Consider the following 27,200-nt stretch of genomic DNA (forward strand, 5'->3'; position numbering starts at 1 on the left):
TGTGGAACTGATCCCCTGCTGAGAGCATGTTTTCTGCTGATTTTTTGCTGCTTGGGATTGGATCCGTGAACTGCACCCCGCTGCACTCTGCACGCCCTCTGCTCCGTCATTCAGCTTTGGAGGAAAAGAGTTAGAATCCGATGATGTTTGGGTGGATTTTGCATCTGTACCCTACACAAGAATAAGAGTTGCTGAACCTCGCCTGCATCTGTTGGCCCCACAGCCCGACCTGTCTGCAGTTATGCTGTTTTGGCTCTTAAAATCCTGCCCTGCCACTTTCCCCTGCAGCTCCGTCCTTTTTCAGCAGACAGGCTCTCCCATATGTCTCCACCCTCTGAGTGCCAGCCTGCTCATCCTTTAAAGACACTTAAGGGATTCATTAAAAAAGAAACAACAATAAAAAAACGGATTTAACTGAGGAGTATATATTTAAAAGTTTTTTTTTTTTCTTTTCTTTTAGAAAAACCGCTGTTCACCAGAGATCCGACTCAGCTGAAAGGCAGCTTCCTGTCCACGTCACTCCAAAAGAGCAACATGGGATTCGGCTTCACCATCATCGGAGGGGATGAGCCCGATGAGTTCCTCCAGGTTAAAAGCGTTATTCCCGATGGACCTGCCGCAGCTGATGGGAAGATGGCCACAGGTAAGGCTGACGCACACCGGCTGAAACGCAGCTTAACGGAGTCACTATTAGCAACAAACTGTCATTTATCTGGATTTATCTGACAGTTTAACAAATAAAAACAGCTACAGTGCTGGCAACATGGAGTAGGCTAAACTATCTTAAACTGCAGCACATCCAATTTATAGAAATTTAGAGAAAATATGCATTTGTTTGCATATTTTATACAAAGGGTAACAGTAATTTCTAAGGTTTTAGGACTCCTCGAAACCACAGTGAAAGCAATAATGGGCAAACAAGGAAAAATGGATCACTGATGGACCTTCTTTGATGCTGCATGTTCTTTCATTTCCATCTTCTCTATCCTCTTTATGTGCTATATATATATATATTTTTTTTACTTTTATCCTTAGAAAAGGTTTAAGATAAGATTCCTGAAAGCAGGCTGACAGTGATACAAACTACTAGAAATAATACATGTTTAAATACAGTATGTAATGAATCAAATACAATTTATATGAATCAATGAGAGGAGTAATTGTTATATTTTATAATTATTTTTTAATTGTTGTGATTCTTATTTTGCTCTCCATTTTAAAATATACATCAGAAACACATTTAAGGTTTATTTCTATATTAACTACAGCTAGTTACTAGAAAAAACAACGGAGGAGACTCATCCACGACCTCCGACCCTAAACTCTCCTCTTCTTCCATGTTTCCTCTGTCCATAGGGTTCCTTGACAGCGTCATTTCTAAGTCACCAATTTAGTGCTACTTGGTCCCAATGGAATTTCCCATTGGGACCCTGCTAGCACTAAGTTGCTAACTGGTTAGCAGGATGCTTCCGACAAACCGGCCACAACCGAACTTGCTTCTTAACTTTCCGCCGCAACAATCCCGCCCTCTTGATAAACAACCAATCACATTCACTTTTTTCAATCGTGTAAAGTAGTGCACCACTCGGGAGAATTCGGATATGCAACGGTTGGAACAACAACTTCCCTACAACTTTAAGATTTGATTATTTTAGGCTTTTCTCAAACCTTAATATGATTTATTAGACTTTTAAAGGCCTGACTCCAGCCTGCCTACTTGACTTTGTCGTTGTTCTGTAGTCCCGATAAGATCTACTCGAGTAGCTTCTCAACATGATGGTATCATGGACATCTGGTCAGTCTGAATTCTTAGTAAAGACCACGGCTTCCCATTGTATCGAAACATGTGCTTCCATAAGGAATTAAAGGAATTAAAACAGCTACTAAAAGGTTCTCAATACTGTAGCAGTTATTTTCTCTGTCCATGGTCCTTAGCTGCTTTGTTGATTACTTAAACTAAAAACAAAAAAAAATACTGTTAAAATGAACTTCTTAGTTTATTTTTACAATAAAAATGAAAAAGTTTAAATTTAGTAAAATACTATAAGTATACAAATACAAACTCAAACAAAAAGCTGGGTTTTAGCTACTATAAGGTTCTCAATACTGTAGCAGTTATTTTCTCTGTCCATGGTCCTGACTTTTGTGTATGCGGGAATGATTTTTGAACAAACTGATATTAGAAGATTGTATTTGGGTGAAGGATGAGTGGCAGGTTGAACTCCTGTTGTTTATTTACTTTTTTTATTTGTTGAAAGTAGCATGGATTTAATATGAATTGTTCCGTGCTGAAGGGAAACTCAGCCTTGGAATATTGGTCGGATTTTTTTGGCACCTCAACTGAACTATTTGAACTGCTGCTCAAAATAACATAATCTGTATTAACATTACCTAATGTCACACTATTTAGATGCTTCTCTTCCCTGAAAATGAATTAAAACCTAATATCTCGTTAATTTAGCTCATAATTGAGCACATAGAGCACACAGAAACATGTTGTCATAAAATCAGGGCCTCCTTCAATATGAAAGAAAAAAATCCAAAGATCAAAATAAAAGATTCGCTGTTCAGACGGAGAGCACATCAAAAGCGCTACACGCACTTCACATTTATTATGTAACGTGTGATTTTTTTACTCTCCAGCCAATGTCATAAGACAGAAAACACAGAGCTGTTTTTTCTCCTCACCTCTCACTGCAACAGGCCATTCTATTATGTTTGTTTCTGAGGATGATCTTTAAATCTAGAGCTAGTTCATCTTAAAAAGTAAGAGCCCAACTTGCACTGTCAGAAGCCCGGTTTGTAGATATATGCACATGTCCACGAAGCGACTGATTTTTTTGTTCTTCCATTAATCATAAAACGAGCTTTATGAGCCCTACAACTCTTGGCCATGTCAGCACCGGGGAAAAACTGCGGTACACACTGAGAAGATCCGTCTGCACTAAAGGTCAGCAAATGAAAAGTAGTTCTGTTGTGCCAGAGTAGTTGGCTTACAGTGATGTATGTGCTGGAGCAAATAACCTAATTATAGATATTATTCATCACATGAACTGTAAAAACATTGATCGGAAGTAGCATGCCCTCTTTAAAACACTGTTCTTGTGCAGACCTTGATAAATCTATTTTAAATCTATCGACATAAATCCCTTCCCTAGTTTTTTTTTTCTTTTCTTACAGACTTGTAGGTCCACCGGTACAAAATACGTCCCACCTGACCAATAAAGTCTGTCTCTACATTTAATTCCCTTATTTCCAGAAGACCCCTCTATTGTTTTATGTATTATTGCTCCCAAAATAGCGATCAGTTACTCCTCTTCGATCCCTTTTACTTCCTCTTCATCTCTGTCTCAGCAGCCATGCTCCAGCCCCCTCTTTTGCCTCTTCAGACTCTGTGTCCTACTTCTGCAGTTACAGATCAGGCACAATCACGCTCAGGGAGCCCGGACCTGTGAGGGGTGTGAAATTCACAATTTCACGTCGACAGTTTTTGCTTCTTTTTATGATTGAAACTCTCTTGGGGGTCTCAGTGATGCAATGACGCTATCCAGCTCACTCTTATGGATACATAGTTATTTTTTTTATTCAGATCACATCTTGAATTATTCTAGAACCTTAGATTTAATATGGAGTAAGAGTTTTTTATAACATATTGAGCAAATGGTTTCATTTGTTAAGCATGGATTTCCATTTATGCACAGGAGCAGTGCTGAAATGAAACTAGTGGCTCTGTTGGTTCAAGTTTCTACAAACTGTGAAGCCTAATTACTGTGACTCTCCTTCAGCACCAGGGGGGTGTTTCTGCTGAGCTCCATTCTTATCCATGTGCCACAGTGTTTGTTTTGTATGGATAAAACCCCCCACACCCCATCCACCCCCCAAGCGTTCTCTTCCTCAAAACCTGAGAAAAAGCCTTTCAAGCCTATGTAAATCTCAGTGGGCGTTCCTTTCAAAAATTTCACAAGTTCATTATTAGTTTGGGGGGTTTTATTTAGAATTATCCAGACCTTAAAGGTTTATGCTCGCATTATTTGATCGTTTTTAAATGTCTCTTGTTGCATACAAAGTTTTCTCGATGTTTATCAAATCCTGCTGGTCTATTATTTGCTATCTTCACAACAAAAAATGCCTTCTCAAAAATAAGAAAAAAACATATTGTTTTAAGTGAATTATTGCTTATTTTTAGCAAAATAATCTACCAGTGCAGCAAGCAAATGAGACTTGGTAAGATTTCTTAAAACGAGAACATAAAATCGAAGTAGTAAGCATCCAAAAAAAATTTAAATCAAGTATAAAAATCTTTTTTTTCTTTTACTCGTTAAGATTTTTTCTCTTATTTTAAGCAATTTATTCTCATTTATTAGTCATTATTGCTTAGAATTAAATACCCTCTAACCAATTATTGCCCAAAACAAGCATACAACAGGCTTAAAAACAAGGCAAATGTACTTGATACCAGTTCATTTAAAGGCTTAAAACTAGTCTATTTTTCATAGCTAGAATTAATTTAATCATTTAGGTGTAGTGAATGTGGGAAAAATACACTTGACAAAAACTTCAAAACGTTTTTTTTATTTATATTTTAGCAGAAACGTCACAGAATTAAGGGAAATACACCCCCTACATCATGAACAACAATCTCAATAACCCTATCAATTTGAATGCAATCAGATTTGATTAGCTGGAATATCTTAATGAGATGGGGTCAGTTCTTAAAACAGGTTAATATGGATTGTCTTATTGTCTTGAAACAAGTAAAAATGTACTCACAGTCCAAATGTTAACCCGACTCAGTCCGCAATGTGAGCTACTTTAAGAAAAAAGCTGCTCAGAATTAGTTGTATTATCTAGTTAGGATTAAAAAATGAATTTTCTTAAAACAAATCAAATAATCTTAAGAATATTCAGTCTTACTAAGAAAATACATTGAAAAACAAGTGTAATAAGACCAAAATGCTGAATTCAAGTTTATTAAACTTGTATAGATTTTCCTTTTTTGCAGTGTTTGTGTTTCACACATTTTTTTTTTGGCTCAGTTTGTTAGTAAAGGACACACTTAGTGAATATTTAGAGTAACAGCAGAGGCAGGATGATGCGCATGTGTACAGTGGATAAATAAGTTAGTAGCCATATTGCGGCTAGGCTATTAGCACCTTCCAGCAAAGGGTGGAAAAAATTAAGACAAAAAATTATAAAATCATATTTGAAAATTTGCAAAAAAATTATTATTTAATTCCAAGAAGGATACGACTGGAACAACACTAAGAATACAGCATGAATGTTGGTGTTTACCGAAACTAAAAACTAAATGGTCTTAACTTAAAGTTTAAAACATAGTTTATTTTCATAAATATATTTAATGATACATTTCTCAGAACTATTGCAATGTGCAATATGGTAAATGATTTGTTTGGTTTCGTTTTTGTAAAGTTTTTTCACCTGCCTTATTAAATATCTTATCTGTAAACAACACAAGAAGAAAAATAAAAAAGGAAAAGATGAAACCACAGTTTGGCCATTGAGTGGAACCCAGTTTAATGTTCAGCTTAATACAACCCTTCAAGTGTGGGAATAGCACAGCAAAGATTGAATCACTTGACAGAAACTAAGTTGATGCTAAGTCAAGCTGCCAAGGATGCCTGAATAAATGTCCTTATGAAAAGTGATATGAGTGATAGCAAAGCTGTTCTTATTCGCTACAGTCTGAGTACAGGATATTATTAATAGATCTATTGGTTCTTATCTTGATGCTGTGTCCCTCTTAGGAAAAGAAATTTCTTTTCCCCAGTTTTCTCATTCTGAGAAAGATCAGAGGAGGATTGACTAGACCTTAGAATTGCTGTAGATCACTTTGGTTAATTAATATCGAGCTGTCGCTTTAAAAAAAGGCATTGCAGGAAGGTCAGGCTTTATTAAATAGTCGCCATTTAGTTTTCTGATAGCTCTGTGATAAAATAAACAGATGGCATCATGGCTGTTAATGTCTACTCATTGCACCCTGTGCTGGAACTCTATTTAGGCTCAAAAATGAGTACTAAAACAGTATTAGGACCTACGCTTGGTGTATATATGAATTTCCCCTTTGTGGGACAATAAAGAGATTTTCTAATCTATAATAATAAATAATAATATTAATGTAATCATGATCAAATAATTTTTTTGTGTTTTTTTACTGTATGTAGGCATAAAAAGTGACTATGAACCTATTAGTATTAAAGGCGCTATAACAGTCCAATAGCTAACAGGCTAAAGTTATTCTAAACTAGCTCGTTAACAAAGATATTGTCATGGTCTTGGTTCTGTTGTTCTTTACTTTGCTCCTTGTTTTCTAGTTTTATTGGTTTATTTCCAGTTTTGTTGTAATTTCTAGTATTATGTTAGTTTTCATGTTTTTCTGTTGCCCTCTTGTGTGTGTGTGTGTGTGTGTGTGTGTGTGTGTGTGTGTGTGTGTGTGTGTGTGTGTGTGTGTGTGTGTATGTTCCTTTCCCCTTGGCTCCCTCGTTGTCTCCTCTCACACCTGCTCCTTGTCAGCTCGTTAGCCCTCCCTTTGTCTCTGTCAGCTATATATGCTCTCCCTCTGCTCTCACTCTTTGTTGGTTCCTTGTCTTTGCTGTCCTCCCATGCTGTGGTCTACGTACCTCGTCTCTCCCTGGCTCCTCATGTTTTGTGTCCCCAGATGTATTTCACTAAAGCTGCAAGAAATCTCCTCAGCCTCTGCCTCTGCATTTCGGTCCTCAAACCACAACTAAACCCTGACAGATATCATGGCAGGTTCTTACACCTTCAGCAAATTATCAGACCTGTCCAGTGATTCCAAGTCTGTGCAAGATATGCTTATTAAAGTCCCTTACAGATGCAACAGAACTCTGCTAACTCAATGTTAATCCAAATACACATTCACAACTAGGGTTGGGTATTTTCGCCAAAGTCCTGAATCGATTTGATTTTGATTCATAAAGTTCTAAATCGATTAATTTCGATTCAATCTGTTTTTACAATAATGAAAGTGGTTCAGCTGTGTTTCAGAATACTCATGTATTTTGTTTTTTTTCCTGCCATATTAAACACAAAGTACAATCTTGTAAATCAGACAGTTTAAAAATGAGATGTGAACAAAACTGTCTCATACGTGCAAACTTGTTTGAGAAAAGTGAAAAAGTAAAGCCACACTCAAGCAAGCAGATATGACACAGCAGACATGCATGAGCTGCACTGCACAAACAATATTTGCAGCGTTGTCTGTAACTACAGGGTGTTTGCTGGTGAGCCCCCATTTCTAAATGTCTTCAGTCAACCTGTTGGCTATATATGCAGCTCTCTGGCTTGAAGTCATCTTGAGTGCATCTTTCCTGCTTATTTAAATGTGAACGTCACGCGGGTCCCTATAAAATCAATCGATCTCATTCCCTAGACATCGATTTTGCAAAAATGTAAATTAATCGATTCAAAATCGATTAAATCGAATTTTTTTTACCCAGCCCTATTCACCATCAAAACAAAAAATGCTTCTTCTTTTTGCTGTCCTTCCCCACCTCCTTTTTAAAATCTCCTCCGAACAAGTTGAGGAATTGATCCCATTTTAAGGTCCCTTTAAAGCAAAATAATCGGTTTCAATCTTTCGGGTAAAGAAAACTATAGCAATAGGACGTGTTGTAATAAATCAGGATAAAATTATTTTTTAATATTGTAGCAGAGGAAAACTGTTGGACAGTTGAAAATGCAGCCTTTATGGAAAACTTGTCTGGAGTTTAGAGATGGCCTTATCTTCCCAGCAGAGACTCTTAGTCTTCTCATGTTCATACGATTGTGAACACATCATTAGATGTAGATGAGCATGTCGAGCAGAGTAATGAAAGGATGGAACATCTGGACATGACTCAGCTTGGAAAGCCGGCCGTGTTCTTAGGGAGTCGGCTGTGCAGAAATTAGCTTTTAGATTTACAAGAATCTGTCAAGATGTTTTTAATGGACAGGCATAAATATTCTTTTGCTTTTTTGGGGCAAAATTTGAGCTTGTTTGGATCTTGTTACTTTTAACATAGGGTTAGGTTGATGTATATCTGTTAGCAAATGAGCACTTTGAATCAAACTTTCTTTACAGAGTTAACTTTTTTTATATTGCTATAAGACTTTAGTTTGATTCCAAAGTTGTTTTCACCTCTAATGTATTTGTTCTAAACACCTTACAGTAACAAGCTTCAATAAGTATCTGATAGTTTCATCTATCATCTGTGATTTGAAGGAGGTGGTAGAGAAAAAAAGTCCGGCCCAAACTCGTATTATTTGCATTCAAGTCCTGAAATTCTATTTTCCTTCCTCTATCCCATGATTATCTTCACCCCCCATCCTGTCAACCCTTTGAACGCTCTCTGGAGGCCGCCCTGCATATGTGAAGTGGCTATGCTCCATGAATTCCTCTGATTTGGGATCAGTCCTGTTGACGTCTGCTTCTCTAGAAGCTGCCAGCTCCAAGGTGGGGTGCTGAGTGCTGACTGAGACAAGAAAACAACATTAGAAGGAATCCATCAAGAGTTCCTGCCGAGCTCGTCTGAATCGGGCTTTAATTAACCCCGTTTATTTCATGCACTTCAGTATTTTTTCCCCCTTTTTAGTGAAGTTCCATTAAGTTTGTTCTTACTCCTCATCTCCATGCTGTTCATATCACTCAGTGACGATTCTTTAAGAGGTGAGAAGCCGACTGACCCAAGTTGTTGCCCTCTAACAGTTTTTTCTGTCCCTAAAAGCTTTTCTCTCTCTGTTAGCTTTTAGATCTCAAACACTCGGCCGTCAGCTGCAACTTCAGTGAAGTTCATTACAACTTTTTAAATGTTATTCATCTTATTTAGTCGTGTCCTGAGCCTAATTTCAGGGGTGCGAATTTGTTTAATTCCCTTCTTTTTTATATTTCGTCATAAAATTGCTAAATTGGTCTTTATATGATGTATAAGGAAGATAATCTTTGTTACTCTGGATTAATACAAACTGATTTATGGTTATTTAAATGATTCTGACCAGGTGTTGTTGCAGAAATTAGCTCCGAGCCATGACACCTCCCCCTCCGTGCTTTAAACATGGTACTAGGTGCTGTTTCTGGAATTGTTCTGTGCTCTGATCTCCAGAAGATGTTATTTTAGATTCGCACTGAAAACATCGCATCTTTGTCTCTATTCCAGTGGCGGAGGGTGGAACTTTTTTTCCAGGGGGGGCTATAAATTAAAAATAGACATATACCAAATGTCACATCATATTTGTGACGTATCACACCAGTATATTTATATGAATGCTAACAACAAAAAACACTTTAAAAGCAAAACATGATTTCATGCACAAATCTTGCCCTTCTGAGGCTTTGTGAAGATAAATCTGTGTTTTGCATGGTCCAATATTGTGTCCTAAACCTAAAAAAAAATTGTACCAGTTTAATAATGGGGAAGCTCTCCTATACCATTGTATTGTAAGGGAGCTACTGCGCATGTACATCGTTTAACGAGCTTCAATGGGCAAAGATTTTTGCGCCCTAGGGCGGAAATACGTTAGCCTCGCTAGACCATCCTGATTTTGCGAGCTTTCAAGGTTTCACTCGCAGATCAGTCTGGCTACTTTCCGTTAAAGATAATTTGGAGGCGTTCACCAAACGAACGCCCAATCAGCGTTGGCTTTGAGACGGGTTGAGGTGTGACGCAACGAGAAGCGCGACAGTTCAGTCTAAAGAACATGGCGGCTTCAGCCGATGAAACTAGCGTTAGCGTGGCTCTTCTCCCGACTGGTTTCGGCAAGAGTAGCCTGGCTTGTGGTTGTGTTTTCATCGTCGCTCTGTTAGTACGTCATATGCTTCTTTGATCTGATTGGTTTATTTGGTCCGTCTATCACCAACATAGGCCAATCAGCTAACCAGTATTTTCGCCCCTTCCCAAAATTACTTCTACGGAAGGTTTCCAGATGGATATGCGGAGCAAATCCATCTGGCGGAGTCAGGTTAGAAATACGTCACCAATCTGACGAAAAATGGATTGACCCTTTACTAGTCAATAAGATGAACCTCTTAAAACCAATCAGGTCGCCGGCGACCCGGTGGACCTTAAGTTGAGGTAAAAACTCATAATGCATAAAATTCCAGCGGTAAACTTTTTACCAGCAGGTAGAGCCATTGCGCGCAGCTCCAACCTGACACCAAAAGTTCCAAACCCCTCAGCTCTGGAACTGTTATAGCTAGAGGTCTGACATTTTCTGCATTTGTGGTCGACATGATGTAGAGCAAATATAACACAATAAATCCTGCTTTTTCTCAAGAATGTCTTTGTTACTGCTGTTTAAAAAAATACCTATAATTTCCGAGAATAAAAAACCCCAATGTTGAGTCATGTTTGAACTGATACAGGTTGGTCTGTGTTCTAGTCCAGTGTTTTTCAACCCTGGTCCTCAAGGCTCACTGCTCTGCATGTTTTGGACCTTTCTGAGCTTCAGCACACCTGATTCAGATGATTGCAATTTACCAAAGCCTGATAATCTGCTATCAATTGATCACAGGTGTGTGAAAGCTGGGAAACATCTAAAACATGCAGGGCAGGGTGCCTTGAAGACCAGGGTTGAAAAACACTGTTCTAGTCAACCAATTTGAATTTATATATTAGGAAACTAGAGGGTGTTAGCTTTCAAATAATGTATTGCTTATGTAATTTGGGCTTACAGTTCCTGAGTTATTTGGTTTTCCATTTGGGTATGCAAAATAGACGAGGATTACCCAAAATGAGGTGGATGTTAAGAGGTTAACTATCTATCTTGCACATCTAAAAAATATATATTTATATATAATTTTAAATATATGTAAATATATGTAGATCTGTAAATATATGTAAATATATAAAACATCTAAAAATATGTCTTAATCAGGGTCATTGGGTGGGTGGGACTGCTCTATTCTCTAGCAAACATTGTTCTGCTGTTTGTGTTCTTCTCAGAGAACTAAGTTTTGCAGAAACCCCAAGAGCTCCTGTACTTCCTGTCAAAATATTGGCAGGTTATTTGGAGACCTCTTTGAATATCTCACAGTGTTCAATTTTGATGAGCTTCCTTAAGGAGCCATTCAAATGTCCTCCGTCTGTAAATTATTTTCCATCCACTGTTGAGAAAATATTTCTGACACCTTAAGTCTCTTTTAGACTCATAATTTGGCAGGATGATGTTTTTCCTGAAAGCCTCAGGCAGCTCTATAGATCTCACCATGGCGTTCAATCTCAGCCCAACAGTTGGGAGCACAACAAACTAAATGTCTGAGGTTTAAACAGGGAAATCCTCCTTCAAAAGATGAGTAATGATGTTCTAATCGTCTGTGTGGGATTTTAGCCACTTAAAGAGCGAATAATAATAAATGAGGAGGTGTTTGAATTTACCTTTAATCAGAAAATACCTTTTTTTTTTCTCCTGTTTTGCAGAAAAATCTTCAAATCTTCAGTTTTTACATTAATGTTTAAGATTATTTTGAATTTGATTGTCCAAAAATGTTATAAAAACATTAGGCAGGGGAATTTATTCTTCAAATTCATTCATTTTATATATTTATTTATAATTGAAATTATCCGTCTCATCATCATACGCTCGTGTCAGTGGCGATGCTCGGTGTCTGTCCCCATTTTCTTTCTGGTCACAAACTGTGAGACACATGGCTGGAGCGAGGCTCAGCGAGGTCACCGCATCATCATTTGTTTTCCGCCGGCACGCTCCGCTATTGATTCTGACATAAACGCTCAAGGCAAATGTCGGCCGCGTTTACCCTGATTAATTAAAAAGTCCCTCACGTCACGCCGCCTCTAGGTGTGTGCTCTTTCTACCACTACCAGCAGAGAAACCAGAAATCATTTGCATGCAGCTCGGTTTACAGCGACGGAGAAAAATGTCTGAACTTTCCCATCACATTCAGAGCTGTCGCTCCGAGTGTTTTACCCTTTTTTTTGCTGCACTTTAACAATGACTTCATAATTATAGGATGATTTATCAGAAGGGGCCACTGACTCAGCTGTTTTGGACCAGTAGAGCTTTGGAAAGCCTAGCATCGATTGAGGGAAACTTCCTAGAGATAACGGCGTTTGCCCATAATTAGAAAATAAGCGGGTAATGCTGAGGGCCGGCCTCTTTTATAAGGACTGGTTTCATTATTTCCAGTCATCCAGAACTGCATGGTGCCTCCACTGTAGAAGGTAAAACACTATATTTAGCAAAGCGCTGGAGGTAGGATCAGGCTGCTTGTGGCATTCTTTTCCGTGGTAACATATAATTGTCTGCTAGGTTTTATCTACAATGCAGAGAGCAAATAAAAGCTCTAGAAGCCATAAAAGGCAAACACTTTAGCCGTCTGTCATCTGCACCCTTTGCACAGAAAAGGCAGATAAGACATTATCATAGATTGAGTTTATTTGCGTTTATGGCTGGAAAAGCGTGCATGGATGCTGCTGTCACTGTACACTCTATCAAAGCTAGCGGAGCTGCAGATAATTGAGCATCAGCTCCTTCTTGCAATTATAATCCGACTTCTCTTAGATGGTTTGTGTCTCACCTGGTAATTTGTTTATAAAATAAGTTTCTACATTTGAATACAGCTTTCTTTATTAACTCACCTTGTCTTGCAACCTTTTCCAGTGCTTTCTACCTGTTTTTTGTGTGCTGTTATTGATCAGTTTTTTTGTATTTTCTCTCTGCATTTATTCTGTAACTTTTGTTTTATTATGTCCTTCTCATGTGTGCAACCGTTTTAATATTAAACTCTTCCTTTGTAATCACTGAAGCCTTGAAAATGAGAAATTAGCAGATAACCTTTCAGTGCAGCTTTCATATCTACCTTTTCAAGGAAAGGCCTTGGACTTTTTGTAAATGCTATCTAAAGCTGTCTTAAATCATGAAGTCTGAATAAATAGTTGCCTAAATAAACATTCCATATACTTTTCTCTGTTAAGGTTTGGGTATAATCTATTGTTAGGTAGGTAGATATATAGGATTCCACACAAACAGATTAAGCTCTTTAGCCCATGGTTAGATTATTTTCAGAAATAAGCTTCATAGAAACAAAATCACAGGATTTGTTATAAATAATGAACATTTGTTCCTAACTTAAAGCAAAAATTAACAAAAAACTCCAGATAAATGCACAGAACAATCAAACTAAGAAGGTCCAGGAGGGGATTGGTGCGTCAAGAAAGAGTTAAATTTTAAGTTGAATATTCCACTTTTAAACATGCTTGGGTTTTATTTTTCAGTGTAAAGAGCTTTATCTGAAATCTATGCCGTAAAGTTGGAATAATGGGGATCTTATCAGAGGAAGGGAGTCTGTTTCATGGTTGCTTTGAAGTCTTCAACCGCCAGACCTTCTAAGACTCTGTCCCGTTCAGGAATGTTCATTGATTCATGGTTTCCTGTCCGAGGGACGATTTCATCTTCTGTGTTTCCAACTACATCCCAAGACACAAGCATTAAATGGTAGTGTCTGTCTCCTACACTCCTGATCAAAATCTTAAGACCAGTCAAAAAAATTGCAAGAATTTGCATGTTCTAAGTAGAGCTTCACACTGTTAAAAGAAGAAATCAGTGTAAGGGAATTAATTGAAAACTGCATTTACACTCAAACATGATTTCTTTCAGCTGATCAAAAGTTTAAGATCATAGCTCAAAAAAACCCGAAAACCCCCCAAAATAGAAATCCAACTTAAGTGTCAAAAAAAGGACTCATTAACGAGTAGCTCCACCATTCTTGTTGATGACTTCAAACAATGGTTTAGGCATGCTTGATGCCAGTGTTTCCAGGAGGCTAGTGGGAACGTTGCTCTAAGTGTTGAAGATGGCTTCAGGAAGGGCATCCACAGTCTGGAACTGATGTCCATTTTTGTAAACTTCCCTTGCCATCCATCCCCAAATGTTCTCAATTGGGTTTAGATCCGGGGAACATGCAGGATGGTCCAAAAGAGTGATGATGTTCTCTTGGAAGAACTCCTTTGTCAGGCGGGCATTGTGAACTGCAGCATTGTCCTGTTGAAAAACCCAATCGTTACCACACAGACAAGGGCCCTCAGTCATGAGGGATGCCCGCTGCAACATCTCCGCAAAGCCAGCTGCTGTTTGATGCCCCTGCACAACCTGAAGCTCCATTGTTCCATTGAAGGAAAACGCAATCCAAATCATGATGGCATCTCAGGTGGGATCTCCTTGTCATGGCAGTAACGTTGGAAGCCATCAGGACCATCAAGGTTACATTTTTTCTCATCAGAGAAGACAACTTTCTTCCACCTTTCAATGTCCCATGTTTGATGCACCCTTGCAAAGTACAAACGGGCAATTTTGTGGCGTTGAATAAGACGTTTTTTGTTTCTGAAGCCCTTCTCTCGCAGATGCCCTCTGATGGTTATTGGGCTGCAGTCAGCGCCAGTAATGGCCTTAATTTGGGTAGAGGTTTGTCCTGTGTCTTGATGGACAGCCAATCGGATCCTGCAGCTCAGAGCTGGTGACATTTTTTTGGGTCTACCACAACTAAAAAATGCAAAATGACCATCTTACTGCGTCCAACCTCAGCAGCGATCGCACGTTGTGAGAGGCCTTGCTTATGCAACTCAACAATCCTACCACGTTAGAGTCAGTGTGCTTTTTTGCATTTGCCATCAGGAGGTTTTGACAGAAAATGACATGGTATCCAGATTTTTGCACAGCTTTTGGCTTTTAAAGACCATGGTCCTAAACTTTTGATCAGCTGAAAAAATAACGTTTGAGTGTAAATTCAGTTTTCTGAAAATTCCCTGCTCAAAAGTTCTTGTCTCTCACACTGATTTTGTTCCTTTAACATTGTGAAGCTCTACTTTGAACCTTCTTAAGATCCAATCGTGCAAAAAATGCTAATTCTTGCAATTTTTTGACCAGTCTTAAGATTTTGATCAGGAGTGAATACCCGTTTTATCCCCTAATGCATTACTTACTCAGCTGTTTTAAATTCTGTCTGTTAGGCTAGTTTCCACCTATAGTCTTTGGTATGTTTATGTTCCATAAAGTGCAGGACAAAACAAGTGAGGAAAAAAAAGTAAGTCAACAACATCTAAGCAGCAAGTTTTCCGTATTATCAAGCGTTAAACAAGAAGGAAAGTTTTGGACAATTCATTAAATGTCCTTTTTACTTTGACTATGTCTTTTAGGGGATGTCATCGTCTACATTAATGATGTCTGCGTTCTGGGAACGACCCACGCCGACGTGGTGAAACTCTTTCAGTCCGTTCCCATCGGTCAAAGCGTGACACTGGTGTTGTGCCGCGGCTACCCTTTACCGTACGACCCAGAGGACGCCGCCAACACCAACAACACCACCACCATCATCTCCCCGCTGGGCATAATGGAGCAGCGGCCCATCATGGTGAACGGCAGGACGGGCTATGATAACTACCTGGACTACCTGGCCCGCACAGCGCGCTTCGTCACAGACCCCAGTCAGGATCACGTGAACTCCCAGCAGCAGCCGCTTCTCACTGCCCACCCAGGCGACACCCACCTGGACGGCTCGCTCCAAGCCAACACTGGCACCACGCCGCCTGACAGCGTCTCCATGGCGTCATCAGGAGCCACGCAGGGGGAGCTGCTGACTGTGACCATGGTGAAGGGCGTGGACGGGTTCGGCTTCACGATCGCAGATAGCCTAACGGGTCAGCGCGTCAAGCAGATCCTGGGACCTCAAGGCTGTCCGGGCCTGTGCGAAGGTGACCTGATCTTGGAGATAAACAAGCAGCCCGTGGCGGGATTCAACCACACGCAGGTGGTGGAGCTGCTCAAGGAGTGCGCCGTGGGAGCAGAGGCCAGCCTGGTGGTCCAGAGAGGAGGCTCAGGTAAGACCAGAAGATTGCTTTTTATGAGGAGCCAGATGTGTGATTGGAAGTGTTTCAGTTCATTGGAATCAATGACTGAGTTCTGCAATGACCAACAGAGACTGGCTGTCAGAAAGGTCCCTCTTCTCTGTGAGGTCATATGATGATTCCTTTTTGATATTTTTCATTTGATGGTCGTTTTTTTGTTTTTATCTTCAAACCCAAATGTCCAAAAAACATATTGGAGGGTTTTCTTTTGAGGTTTTCATCTAAATGAAATTCAAGCCTTTCATCCATTTTGCTTTCATACAATTAAAATTAGCTCCTGTGCTCAGTCCCATGCACCGCTGTAGGCTGTTATCTGCAGAATCTCCTGGTATCTGGCTGTTGTTGGCTTTCTGAGTGTTTGATACGACGGGTGACCTTGTAAGATGCGTGTGTTAAGACGTCTTTAAAGTCAGTAGCTGTCAGTGAGCTTCAGCCTACTGTCAGCGTCACTGATGGTGAATGTAAAGGATCAAACAAAGAAGAACATGTTGTTTCAAAGTCACGGTTTTTGCGAAGTTAGAAATGAGACTATGACGGATATTTATTTATCAACCTTGTGGATAAAGTGACACGTATTCTGTATTAGTCTGCTGAAAATGTATCTTTTCAGAGGTAATGGGGGGAAAAAACAGAGAAAGAGCTCAAATAGTGGAGTATATCAGGTGTGCCGAACCTAATATTAATAGTTTTATGGAACACCTTCTTGTTCATTCTCAGCATTCAGGATGAAGAGTTTAAAACTGCCATTATTAGTTAATGTCAACAACAAAGAGAGATTTAATTTTAGCTGTGCTACTATGAATTTTCTGACATTTGCTTACTTAATCCTTTTGTTTAAACTCGTTTTCTAAAAAAGAGGTATAAAGTAATAAATCTACAACAAAGGTGTCAATCAGGAGAAGGTAAAAAAAACCTAGTTTAGTTAAAATATGTAATTGGGAAGGCAAACATCAATAGAAGAACAAAGAAATGAAACGGCAGTTAAGTCACATGAAATGACATTATGCAAAAATGGTCAGTAATAATTTTCTTCCACAGGACGTCAGCATGTGGCCACCAAGGGGGTCAAAGTCCTGCTAATGCATAAAACTGCAGGAAATATAGAAAGTACTGCAAACACAAAAGTACTTGCACGCAAGGGTTAATGCATATTTTTATGTTGCATGTGTGCATAATATGGAGGACCAACTCTGCCATATTTAAAAATACATACAGAAATAAATAAATGCTCAATAAATAAATAAGCATACAACTAATTGCCAACAAAAATACAAACAAATAAATATAAGTAGAAATTAAATTATAAAGTGAGACATAAATGTATATAACTCTTTTAAATAGCTTCTTTATTTATTTGCCTTTGTAATATTTACCTTATTTATTTTTTTGTCGCCATCATAGCCAGCGGTCCTTCACGCACAGCTATGCTGAGAGAGGGCCGCTGCAGACGGGCTGCCATCAGGTTCGGAGCTCCGCTGGTTGCCGCGGTCCTCAAGTTCGGAACAGTTTCTTTTAAATTACGCATTAAATCTGTGAATGGGCCATATGGTGATGCTTAAAAGTATAATGTTCTCGCCTCAAATAATCTTAAAACGTACTTTTATTGAACAACAGCAACAGAAAAGAGAACTTATATTACACTTAGTACTCTAAGCTCTGTGAGTTAAGAAGATGGACCGCCAAGCCAACCAATGAGCAGAAGTTGACTCTCTAGGACACACCCCCTCCTCATTTGCATAATGAGATAGAAATGCATACAGAAATGTAAAAAGGGCAGACAGACATAAACAGCAGCGAAGAAATAACTAAGGTAAAAAAATACAAAGGAAGAATAAAACAGACAAAGATATTATAACATGCACATAAATAAATACTTAAAAATATAAGTAATTAAAAAATGAAGTTGAAGATTATAAAGGACAAAAAAATAAATAAGGTAAATATTACAAAGGCAAATAAATAAAAAAGTTAATTAAAAGAGTTATATACATTTATGTCTCACTTTATAATTTCATTTCTACTTACATTTATTTGTTTATTTTATTTTTGTTGGCAATTAATTGTATGCTTATTTATTTATTGAGCATTTATTTATTTCTGTGTTTATTTTTAAATATGGCAGTGTTGGTCCTCCATATAATGCACACATGCAACATAAAAATACTGGAAGTACTAAGAACAGCTGGAAGGTATGAAAAAGCTGCTCCAAACCAGTTTGGCCACAGTTATAAATATTTATGGATCCAGATCAGAAACATTAATGCCTTTGGATGAGACCCTTTGTAAAAACATTAGATTTTTTTTCTTGCAGCTGTTTTTCTACTTGCAGCGTTTTTCCTTTAATTGGTAATATTTGCATTGTTCTGTGACTGTAATATTTCTCTTTGCATGCATTTTGTGCATATATCTTATTTTTGTATTTTCAAATTCCTGATTTTATGTTTCCTGTACTGTTTTATATTTGTTGTGGGTTCATATATTTGCAGTACATTTGCACCTCTCTGCCACTGTAGCAACATCAAGCTGCAGGGATTTCTCAGTCCCCGCCCCCCCTGCCTGCAGTCTCCGCGAGCCACAGCTCCGCTTTTGTTTTGTTTTTATTTTAATAAACCTTTTGAACTTTCCTACTGACTGTCTCTCCTGAATACTGGGTCCATCTGTCCGCGATTCATGACAGACAGTCAGTAGGAAAGTTCGAAAGGTTTATTAAAATAAAAACAAAACAAAAGCGGAGCTGTGGCTCGCGGACACTGCAGGCAGGGGGGGCGGGGCACCGCCCAATCTCAGACACTCTAGGGAGGAAACACAGGTAAGTGACCACAATCAACCAATAGAAGATTAACTGTGTCGGTCACTTACCTGGTTTAACAGTCCAGACCACAAGTGTCCCAGTGCTGCAGTCCCAGAGGTGATGGTGGAAGCTGATCCTGGTCAGGGATCCAGAACAGACAGGAACAGACAGAAACAGGCAGGATCCAGATCAGGCAGGAACAGAGACAGGTGGCAGGATCCAGACTTCCAGGCATCCACAGGCTTCCAGGAGGGTTCAGAGTCTTACTGGGACCAGAAGCATGACCAGTTGGTGACGCACAGGAGCAGACAGGATCAGGTGCAGACAGGCAGGCTCAGTGGAAGAGGGTAGCCGAGACAGGACGTGGAACCTGAACTTGAAGCAGACTTTAAACTGGTCTCCACCCAGGAGCCAGGCTTACTTAGATGAAAAACTGAACCTCCCCCCATAATGAGCCAAAAACCCAGAGGACTCCGCAGGGGAGGAACAGTGGACGATCAGGAGACGAGACAAACACTAAAACCCTCTTTCCACTGGCAGCTAGGATCCAGGACATGAACCAAATAAAAACTGAACAGAAAGACTGACAGAAAGACAAGCAATGATCTGGCACTGAATGCTCAGGCTGAACTGAATATAAACCACAGGAAACAGGTGAGAGGAATTAATTATAATGAGGCAGGGAGGGAAGAGGGCAGGTGAAAGGAATTACTAATTAAGGGAGAGCAAACAGGCCAGATCATGACAGTAAAACACGGCAGGCAGAATCATCCATCAGGGTTCCTTTTCCCTGGGTTCTGCTGAGGTGGCCGAACCATAAAAATAGTTTCAGAAAGGTCTATTTAATTATTTATAAATCAAGGTGCATGAAATTATCACTGATTCCTAAAACCCATCAGGTTTGGCCTAAACCATTATGCAGGAAAAAAAATAGATTTCAGTTTCCTGTATCTGTCACGATTTGGTTATGATTAGTTGACCCAAAAGCAGAGGCAGGGAGGCAGAGGTGAATCTCTTGTGGATTTAATAATGACTTAACAGAAAACAGAGGCAGGTTATCCAAAAATCCAAAAAGAAAACAAAGTCCAAAAAAACATGAAACCAGGAGTCCAAAAATCAAAAAATCAAAAACATGAAAACTAGTCTAAAAGTACCAGAAACCATGGAGACATCAGGGGAATCACGATCATAAGGAGGAAGCCTCAGAGAGAAGGAGTTGGAGAATGTTAGACGGTGTTTGACGAGGACCCAGCAAAGGGGAACTTCTTCTTCTTCTTCTTGTTGTGTTTATTGGCGGTTGGCAACAAACTTAATAGTAGCATTACCGCCACTTACTGGTATGGAGTGTGGCTCTCGTTGGTCTAACGCTCTTTTTGTATATATATATCTATATATACTCATACATACACCTACCAACCCACACAAACAAACTTACATCCATATTTATATTCTACTCATCACTATCATCCACACATTCACTCTTATGTCTACTCTATCAAATTCTACTGAATATCTTAGTTTTCTTTAAGAATCTAATAACTATTTGTATATGTTTGCTCTCCAAACTTTCCCTCAAAATATCTATTAACATAAATTTTACCTTAATACTTTCAAACTCTTTTATCATACATCTTCTCTCTCTTTCATATTTATCACATTCTAGAATAACATGTTCTACTGTTTCCCATTCTCCACAATATTCACATTTACCAGTTGCATGTTTTTGAATTTTAAAAAGTGAGTAGTTAAGTCCAGTATGCCCAAATCTTATCCTGGTTATCACTCTTTCCTCTTTTCTATTTCTTTTTCCCTTTCTTCTTTCTTTAACCTTCTTCTGAATTTTATAAAACCATCTTCCTGTTATTTCTTCATCCCACCTTTTCTGCCACTTTTCCATCAGTTTTTCCTTAACCATACTCTTTCCTTCAGCTTTACTTGTTTTAACTTTAATGCTAATTGGTTTTTGAATTGCCCCTTTTGCTATTTTATCTGCTCTCTCATTTCCTTCTATTCCAATATGCGCTGGAACCCATACAAAAATAACTATCACACCCATATTTTTAATTCTATATAATGTGTGAAAAATTTCTAATAATATGTCCATTCTACTATCCGATTGCTTGTTTTTAATACTTAATAATGCAGAACTTGAATCTGAACAGATTATTGTTTTTAATGGTTTTATCTCTTCTACCCATTGTAAGGACAATAAAATTGCCATCATTTCTCCTGTGTATACTGATAAATCGTCTGTAATTCGTTTTCCTATTCTTATATTGAATTCTGGTACAACAAACGCTATTCCTACTTTTCCAGTTATCTTTGATGCATCTGTATAGATTTGAATATACTGATAGTAATTGTTTAAATGTACCTGTACTGAACTACTATCAATGATGAAAGATTTATCCTGCTTCTTTTCCATGATTGTCATATCTACTGTTGCAAAGGGGAACTGAAGAGAGAGGGCTTTTTTAAAGGAGACTGAGACAAAGAGAGGGCTAATGAGGAAACTGGGAGCAGGTGTGCACAGAACAAGAGAGGGAAAGAGCTAGGCAAGAAGGAGAACACAAGAGGGCAGCAGAGAGCAACAAATAGAAACCTGGAAGACTGCAAATAACAACAAAATGATAATTAAATTACTAGGATTATAAAACATGGAGAAAAGAAAACTCAACACTAGAAAACAAGGAGTAAAGTAAGACTGAATACTCAAAAGAAAAACATAACTTGACAGTATCAAGGTTAATCAAAGCATAGTTCAATAAGTTATTGACTTATTAAATAATGAAGTACATTTTTAAAAGGCATTGCCGTCCTTTGCCATAGAAGCAGAAGAAAAAAAAACTCTAGAATGACCAGAACAAAATTAGACAGAAAGTCTTTGAAGTCACCTATGTCATGTTGGGTTCTATGCGTCTAACACACATGCAGAAACACTCATGAAACAGAGAAAAAGTTCAAAGGTTTATTTACAAATTTACAGAAATAGTGAACGGGTTCTTGGCTCGGCAGACAGGTCACTGGAGGAACACCACTGAGGAGGACAGAAGTGTTAGGGTTGATCCAGGAAACTGCAGTTTAACTGATGATGGGGGAAATACCTGCTCAAAGGTTGAACGGAGCTGCAGGGGGGGGACCTTCAGGTGCCCTCAGGAGATCTTGTGCGCCCTCTGGTGGAGAAGTTGGACAAAGCCTCCAGATCCCAACAACCTAAAGGCTGCTGTGGGGCAGAGATGCCCTCACTATCTGACAGATGTTAGGAGAAATAAGGCACAGTAGAATAATATATATACAAGATATGACATTAATTCTGAAACTGGATCAAGATGTACCGCAGATCTTACATTTCTGACACTATTGTTAAATTTTATAGAGTATTTGCCACATTAAAGGTGGACAACACTGATTTTTCTTATCAAGGTCTGAGTTAAAGTCTTAAAACTTTCTCTGCTTACTTGCATCAACTGAACTTTCGTTGTCTGGACCAGCTGTGATCTGCTTCCACACCAAAGCTGTGATGCTCAGGGTTAAAGCTGTTTATTCTATATCCGTCTTCCGCGAGTTGTTTTTTTCTCAGAGTCCTGGTTTAAATATTCATCTCCTCATTCTTTTTGCTTTTCCCCTGATTTTGATTTATCTTGGCGTCCTCTAAGTGGTGATGCATGAACTTTGCCGTGCGATATGAAAGCAGAGCAGTTCTGCCTTGGCTTTTTGTGTGCATTTGTTGTGTAATGTCATATATGAATCATAATGCCAGCTGCCTGAGTGCCACAGACACCGCTGAGACTTTGCAGCAAAGGTCAGCATTGCCATCTGAATATATTTATTGCTGTTTGTTTCTTTATTAGGCTGCCCAGGCCTCTGTTTCTTAGCAGAGAGCCAACAAATCCAAACAAAGTTCCTCTTTTAGGTCTAAAAAGGTGCTGTAAGGTCATATGTGGCAGTCAAGTACTCTTACTTATCTTAGATCTAGATATTTAGATAGTTTTTTGAGAATATTTCACAGATTTAACCATAAAAGCATGTTAAACCCATTAGGATCTAAGATTGTTACATCCCTCAGGCAGAGAGGTGTTCTTTGTGGTTCTTTTTGTCGTGCTGTTAAGATAAAAAACATACATTTCAAAGCATCAAAACTAATGATGAGTGTTTTTTTTAAAGCCAGCGTCTTGACCTTGGTGCTTCACTTTGTTGGGGGTAAAATGTAATTTTGCATAACAGAAATTGGTGTCACTTAAGAGCCATCAATTTTAATTAAAATGTTTGCTTTTGTTGGACATGCTTTTGCAAAAATGCATACAGTAGTAGCCATTCAACATTTGGTGGGCCCTTTGCCTTTTCCTTGGCTGGTCCCCTACAATTCCTTTTTAAACATCAATCTTTCTACTGAAATATTCTTTCTGTCATGATTTGTGGACATTATGATCTAAAGAAAAGAATCATATCCTGGTCAGACCGAGTAATTTAGTGAAAGGGTGGAGTCAGAGTAAAAAAATATGGAAGAGGGTATCAGTCCAGTGGCTGGAAGCTGGAGGGGATTTCCATTTGGCTGGCGTTTGACTGGGAAGGGCTATTTTGAATGGCTGCTACTGTATATCCCTCAAACTTCACAGTTTGTCATGTTACCACCAGAAACCTTGTGGCTTTAAAAGTCAAACGGCGCCGTCGTCCAATCAGGGATGTCTCATGTTTCCCACTGGTACCTACATTTTCCGGTAGGTTAATGTAATTGTGTTTTCCTTAAAGGAATAGTACACCCAAAACATGAATTCTGAGATTAAAGTCAGAATTCTGAGGAAAAAAGTCAGAATTCTGAGAAAAAAGTCAGAATTCTGACTTTAATCTCAGAAATTCTGACCTGTTCTCAGAATTCTGACTTTTTTATTGTCAGAATTCAGTCAGAATTCTGAGATTAAAGTGAGAATTCTGAAGAAAAAAGTCAGAATTCTGAGATTAAAGTCAGAATTCTGAGAAAAATCAGAATTCTGACTTTTTTATTGTCAGAATTCAGTGAGAATTCTGAGATTAAAGTCAGAATTCTGAGAAAAAAGTCAGAATTCTGACTTTTTTATTGTCAGAATTCAGTCAGAATTCTGAGATTAAAGTCAGAATTCTGATTTTCTTTTTCCCCATGTTAACCTGAAATAAAATTTAAAAATCAGTTAACTTTTTTTTTTTTTTCCCAGTGGCCCTAATCCTCTTCCGTAGTTATGAGCCAGAATTCCCAGTTTAAAAACTGTTTTCCCACTGAGCCACCAGTGGAACGCTGTCAACAAACAAATAGTATTTCTGCGAGCCACATGAGATACTCAGACGGGAAACAGTTACAGGAGCTTATTAAAAATGATATCTCAATTGAAGTTTTTACTTTGAATCGCAGTGTTTTATCAGGCCAAAGCAAGAAGGAGAGATGTTTCCCTTCTTTAGAAGCCCAATCAATATAAAAGTTCTTCAGAATACCTTCACCTGAATCAGTGTGAAGGACGGAGCGAGCAGCAGTCATCCAGTGGGCGTCAGAACCAGGGCTGAGCCGTACAGACAGAGGAGAGGGGAGCTACCAGGCATGAGTGACCGAGGCCGTCCACGGGGTGAAGTCGCTGTTAACTCAGGCATGCCAGACATTTACAGGTGCTGGTCATAAAATTAGAATATCATGAAAAAGTAGATTGATTTCAGTAATTCCATTTAAAAAGTGAAACTTGTATATTATATTCATACATTACATACAAACTCATATATTTCAGATGTTTATTTTGTTTAATTTTGATGATTACAAATGACAACAAATGAAAATCTCAAATTCATCATATCAGAAAATTAGAATATTACTGAAGACCAATAAAAACAAAGGATTTATAGAAATGTTGGCCAACTGAAAAGTATGAACATGAAAAGTATGAGCATGTACAGCACTCAGTATTTAGTTGGGCCTCCTTTGGCCTGTATTACTGCAGCAATGCGGCGTGGCATGGAGTCGATCAGTCTGTGGCACTGCTCAGGTGTTATGATAGCCCAGGTTGCTCTAATAGTGGCTTTTAGCTCTTCTGAATTGTTGGGTCTGGTGTATTGCATCTTCTTCTTCACAATACCCCATAGATTTTCTATGGGGTTAAGGTCAGGAGAGTTTGCTGGCCAATTAAGAACAGGGATACCATGGTCCTTCAACCAGGTACTGGTAGCTTTGGCACTGTGTGCAGGTGCCAAGTCCTGTTGGAAAATGAAATCTGCATCTCCAAAAAGTTGGTCAGCTGCAGGAAGCATGAAGTGCTCTAAAACTTCCTGGTATGTGGCTGCGTTGACCCTGGACCTCAGAAAACACAATGGACCAACACCAGCAGATGACATGGCACCCCAAACCATCACTGACTGTGGAAACTTTACACTGGACTTCAAGCAACGTGGATGAAGTGCCTCTCTTCTTTTCCTCCAGACTCTGGGACCTTGATTTCCAAAGGAAATGCAAAATTTACTTTCATCAGAGAACATGACTTTGGACCACTCACCAGCAGTCCAGTCCTGTTTCTCTTTAGCCCAGGCAAGACGCTTCTGACGCTGTCTGTGGTTCAAGAGTGGCTTGACACAAGGAATGCGACAGCAGAAACCCATGTCTTTCATACGTCTGTGTGTGGTGGTTCTTGAAGCACTCACTCCAGCTGCAGTCCACTCTTTGTGAATCTCCCCCACATTTTTGAATGGGTTTTGTTTCACAATCCTCTCCAGGGTGCGGTTATCTCTCTTGCTTGTACACTTTTTTCGACCACATCTTTTCCTTCCCTTCGCCTCTCTATTAATGTGCTTGGACACTGAGCTCTGTGAACAGCCAGCCTCTTTAGCGATGACCTTTTGTGTCTTGCCCTCCTTGTGCAAGGTGTCGATGGTCGTCTTTTGGACAACTGTCAAGTCAGCAGTCTTCCCCATGATTGTGTAGCCTATAGAACTAGACTGAAAGACCATTTAAAGGCTTTTGCAGGTGGTTTGAGTTAATTAGCTGATTAGAGTGTGGCACCAGGGGCCATCAATTTTGAACCTTTTCACAATATTCTAATTTTCTGATATGATGAATTTGAGATTTTCATTTGTTGTCATTTGTAATCATCAAAATTAAACAAAATAAACATCTGAAATATATGAGTTTGTATGTAATGTATGAATATAATATACAAGTTTCACTTTTTAAATGGAATTACTGAAATCAATCTACTTTTTCATGATATTCTAATTTTATGACCAGCACCTGTAGTTGGCCGCCGTGCCACAGTACCCCGCGGCAATAAGATGAGAAAGTCTGGGAGGAGGAGAGGGCTGAATGAGCTGTCCGTGGTGCAGCACTTTCATCTGGTCTGGTCTGCCGCAGTTTCCGTAGAGTCGTAAACTCGCAGGCGCGCGCTTTTAGGAAATCCTATACACTACTGTTTAGTACGGTGGCTGAGAAGTGCAAAACACATTTACAATTCAAAAACACATTAACAAATAAAAAACAAAATAACATTTGAAGAAACAAAATTATATTTTATGAAACAATTTATTTTTGGAAAAAAAAGTTTAAATTTTTAAAAACACATTTACATTTAAGGAAACAAATTTACATTTTAAATAAGTTAGATTTTAGGTGAGAGAAAGTTTCATTTTAGAGAAAAAAAAAATACATTATAGGGAAACAAATTTACATCTAAAAAAAAATTGACCGTTCGGAAACACTTGTACAAGTGCAAAGACAAAACTGCAAGTGGCAAAACACATTTACATAGCCAAAAACAAATTAACAAAAGACGGCTACACGGAAAGGGAATGTCCCAGTGGCCGGATGTGACGTCACGATTACCCTGACTTGTAGTACAAACAGCTCAATCTGTAGTCCTCCTGCTTCACGTGAAAAGTCAGCGGCGATTTTAGAAGGAAAGAATTGCACTGAAGCTGTTTTTCTTAAGTTTACGCTAACCGAACAATGTTTTCAGCCAATTTACACCATTTTGTTCTTCGTGCGGACAGTCTCTGGAACTTTTACGGGACACGGACCAGGTGGCAGGACCAAGCAGCAGGGCCGGGCGTATTACTGGCCGGAGCCACTATTATTTTGTCATGTAGTTTTTTAATTACTTTTCTTTGGTATTTAATTATTTTTTGGGTATTTTTCCTGCCGTTTTTCGGCAAATGCCTTATTTATAGTACTTCTAACTAGATTGTTTTATATAGATATATATATATAGGCTATATATTGTGATGTTATCGCTTAATAACCTGTATTAAAATGTATTCTTTATGGGTTTCTTTTTATTGTGATGTTATTGCTTAATAAACTGCATTAAAACTTTTATAATGTCACATTTACTTGATGGAACAGAGTACTTTATCTGCGAATAAGTGGCCTCGGCCGGTAGGAGCCACCATCGGCCACTCCGATGGCCGGCTCTGCCGCAGCCACTGCCACGAATTGAGCTCGGCCCTACTGCTTGGTCCTGCCACCTTGTACCGTGTCCCGTAAAAGTTCCAGAGACAGTCCGCACGAAGAACAAAATGGTGTAAATTGGCTGAAA

General features: G+C 38.8%; 1 protein-coding gene across 1 annotated transcript in view; it reads left to right on the forward strand.

Moving 5' to 3' along the window:
- LOC119791157 (membrane-associated guanylate kinase, WW and PDZ domain-containing protein 2-like) overlaps positions 1-27,200 on the forward strand; it is a 172,715-nt gene that overhangs the window by 81,999 nt on the left and 63,516 nt on the right. Inside the window, exons 7-8 of the mRNA XM_038297085.1 lie at positions 461-643; positions 15,165-15,845. Of these exons, the coding sequence (XP_038153013.1) occupies positions 461-643; positions 15,165-15,845 (864 nt within the window). The remainder of the gene's footprint in view (positions 1-460; positions 644-15,164; positions 15,846-27,200) is intronic.

This window comes from Cyprinodon tularosa, unplaced genomic scaffold (assembly GCF_016077235.1).
Source record: "Cyprinodon tularosa strain WSP-4 unplaced genomic scaffold, ASM1607723v1 ctg381, whole genome shotgun sequence".
NCBI classification, from domain to species: domain Eukaryota; kingdom Metazoa; phylum Chordata; class Actinopteri; order Cyprinodontiformes; family Cyprinodontidae; genus Cyprinodon; species Cyprinodon tularosa.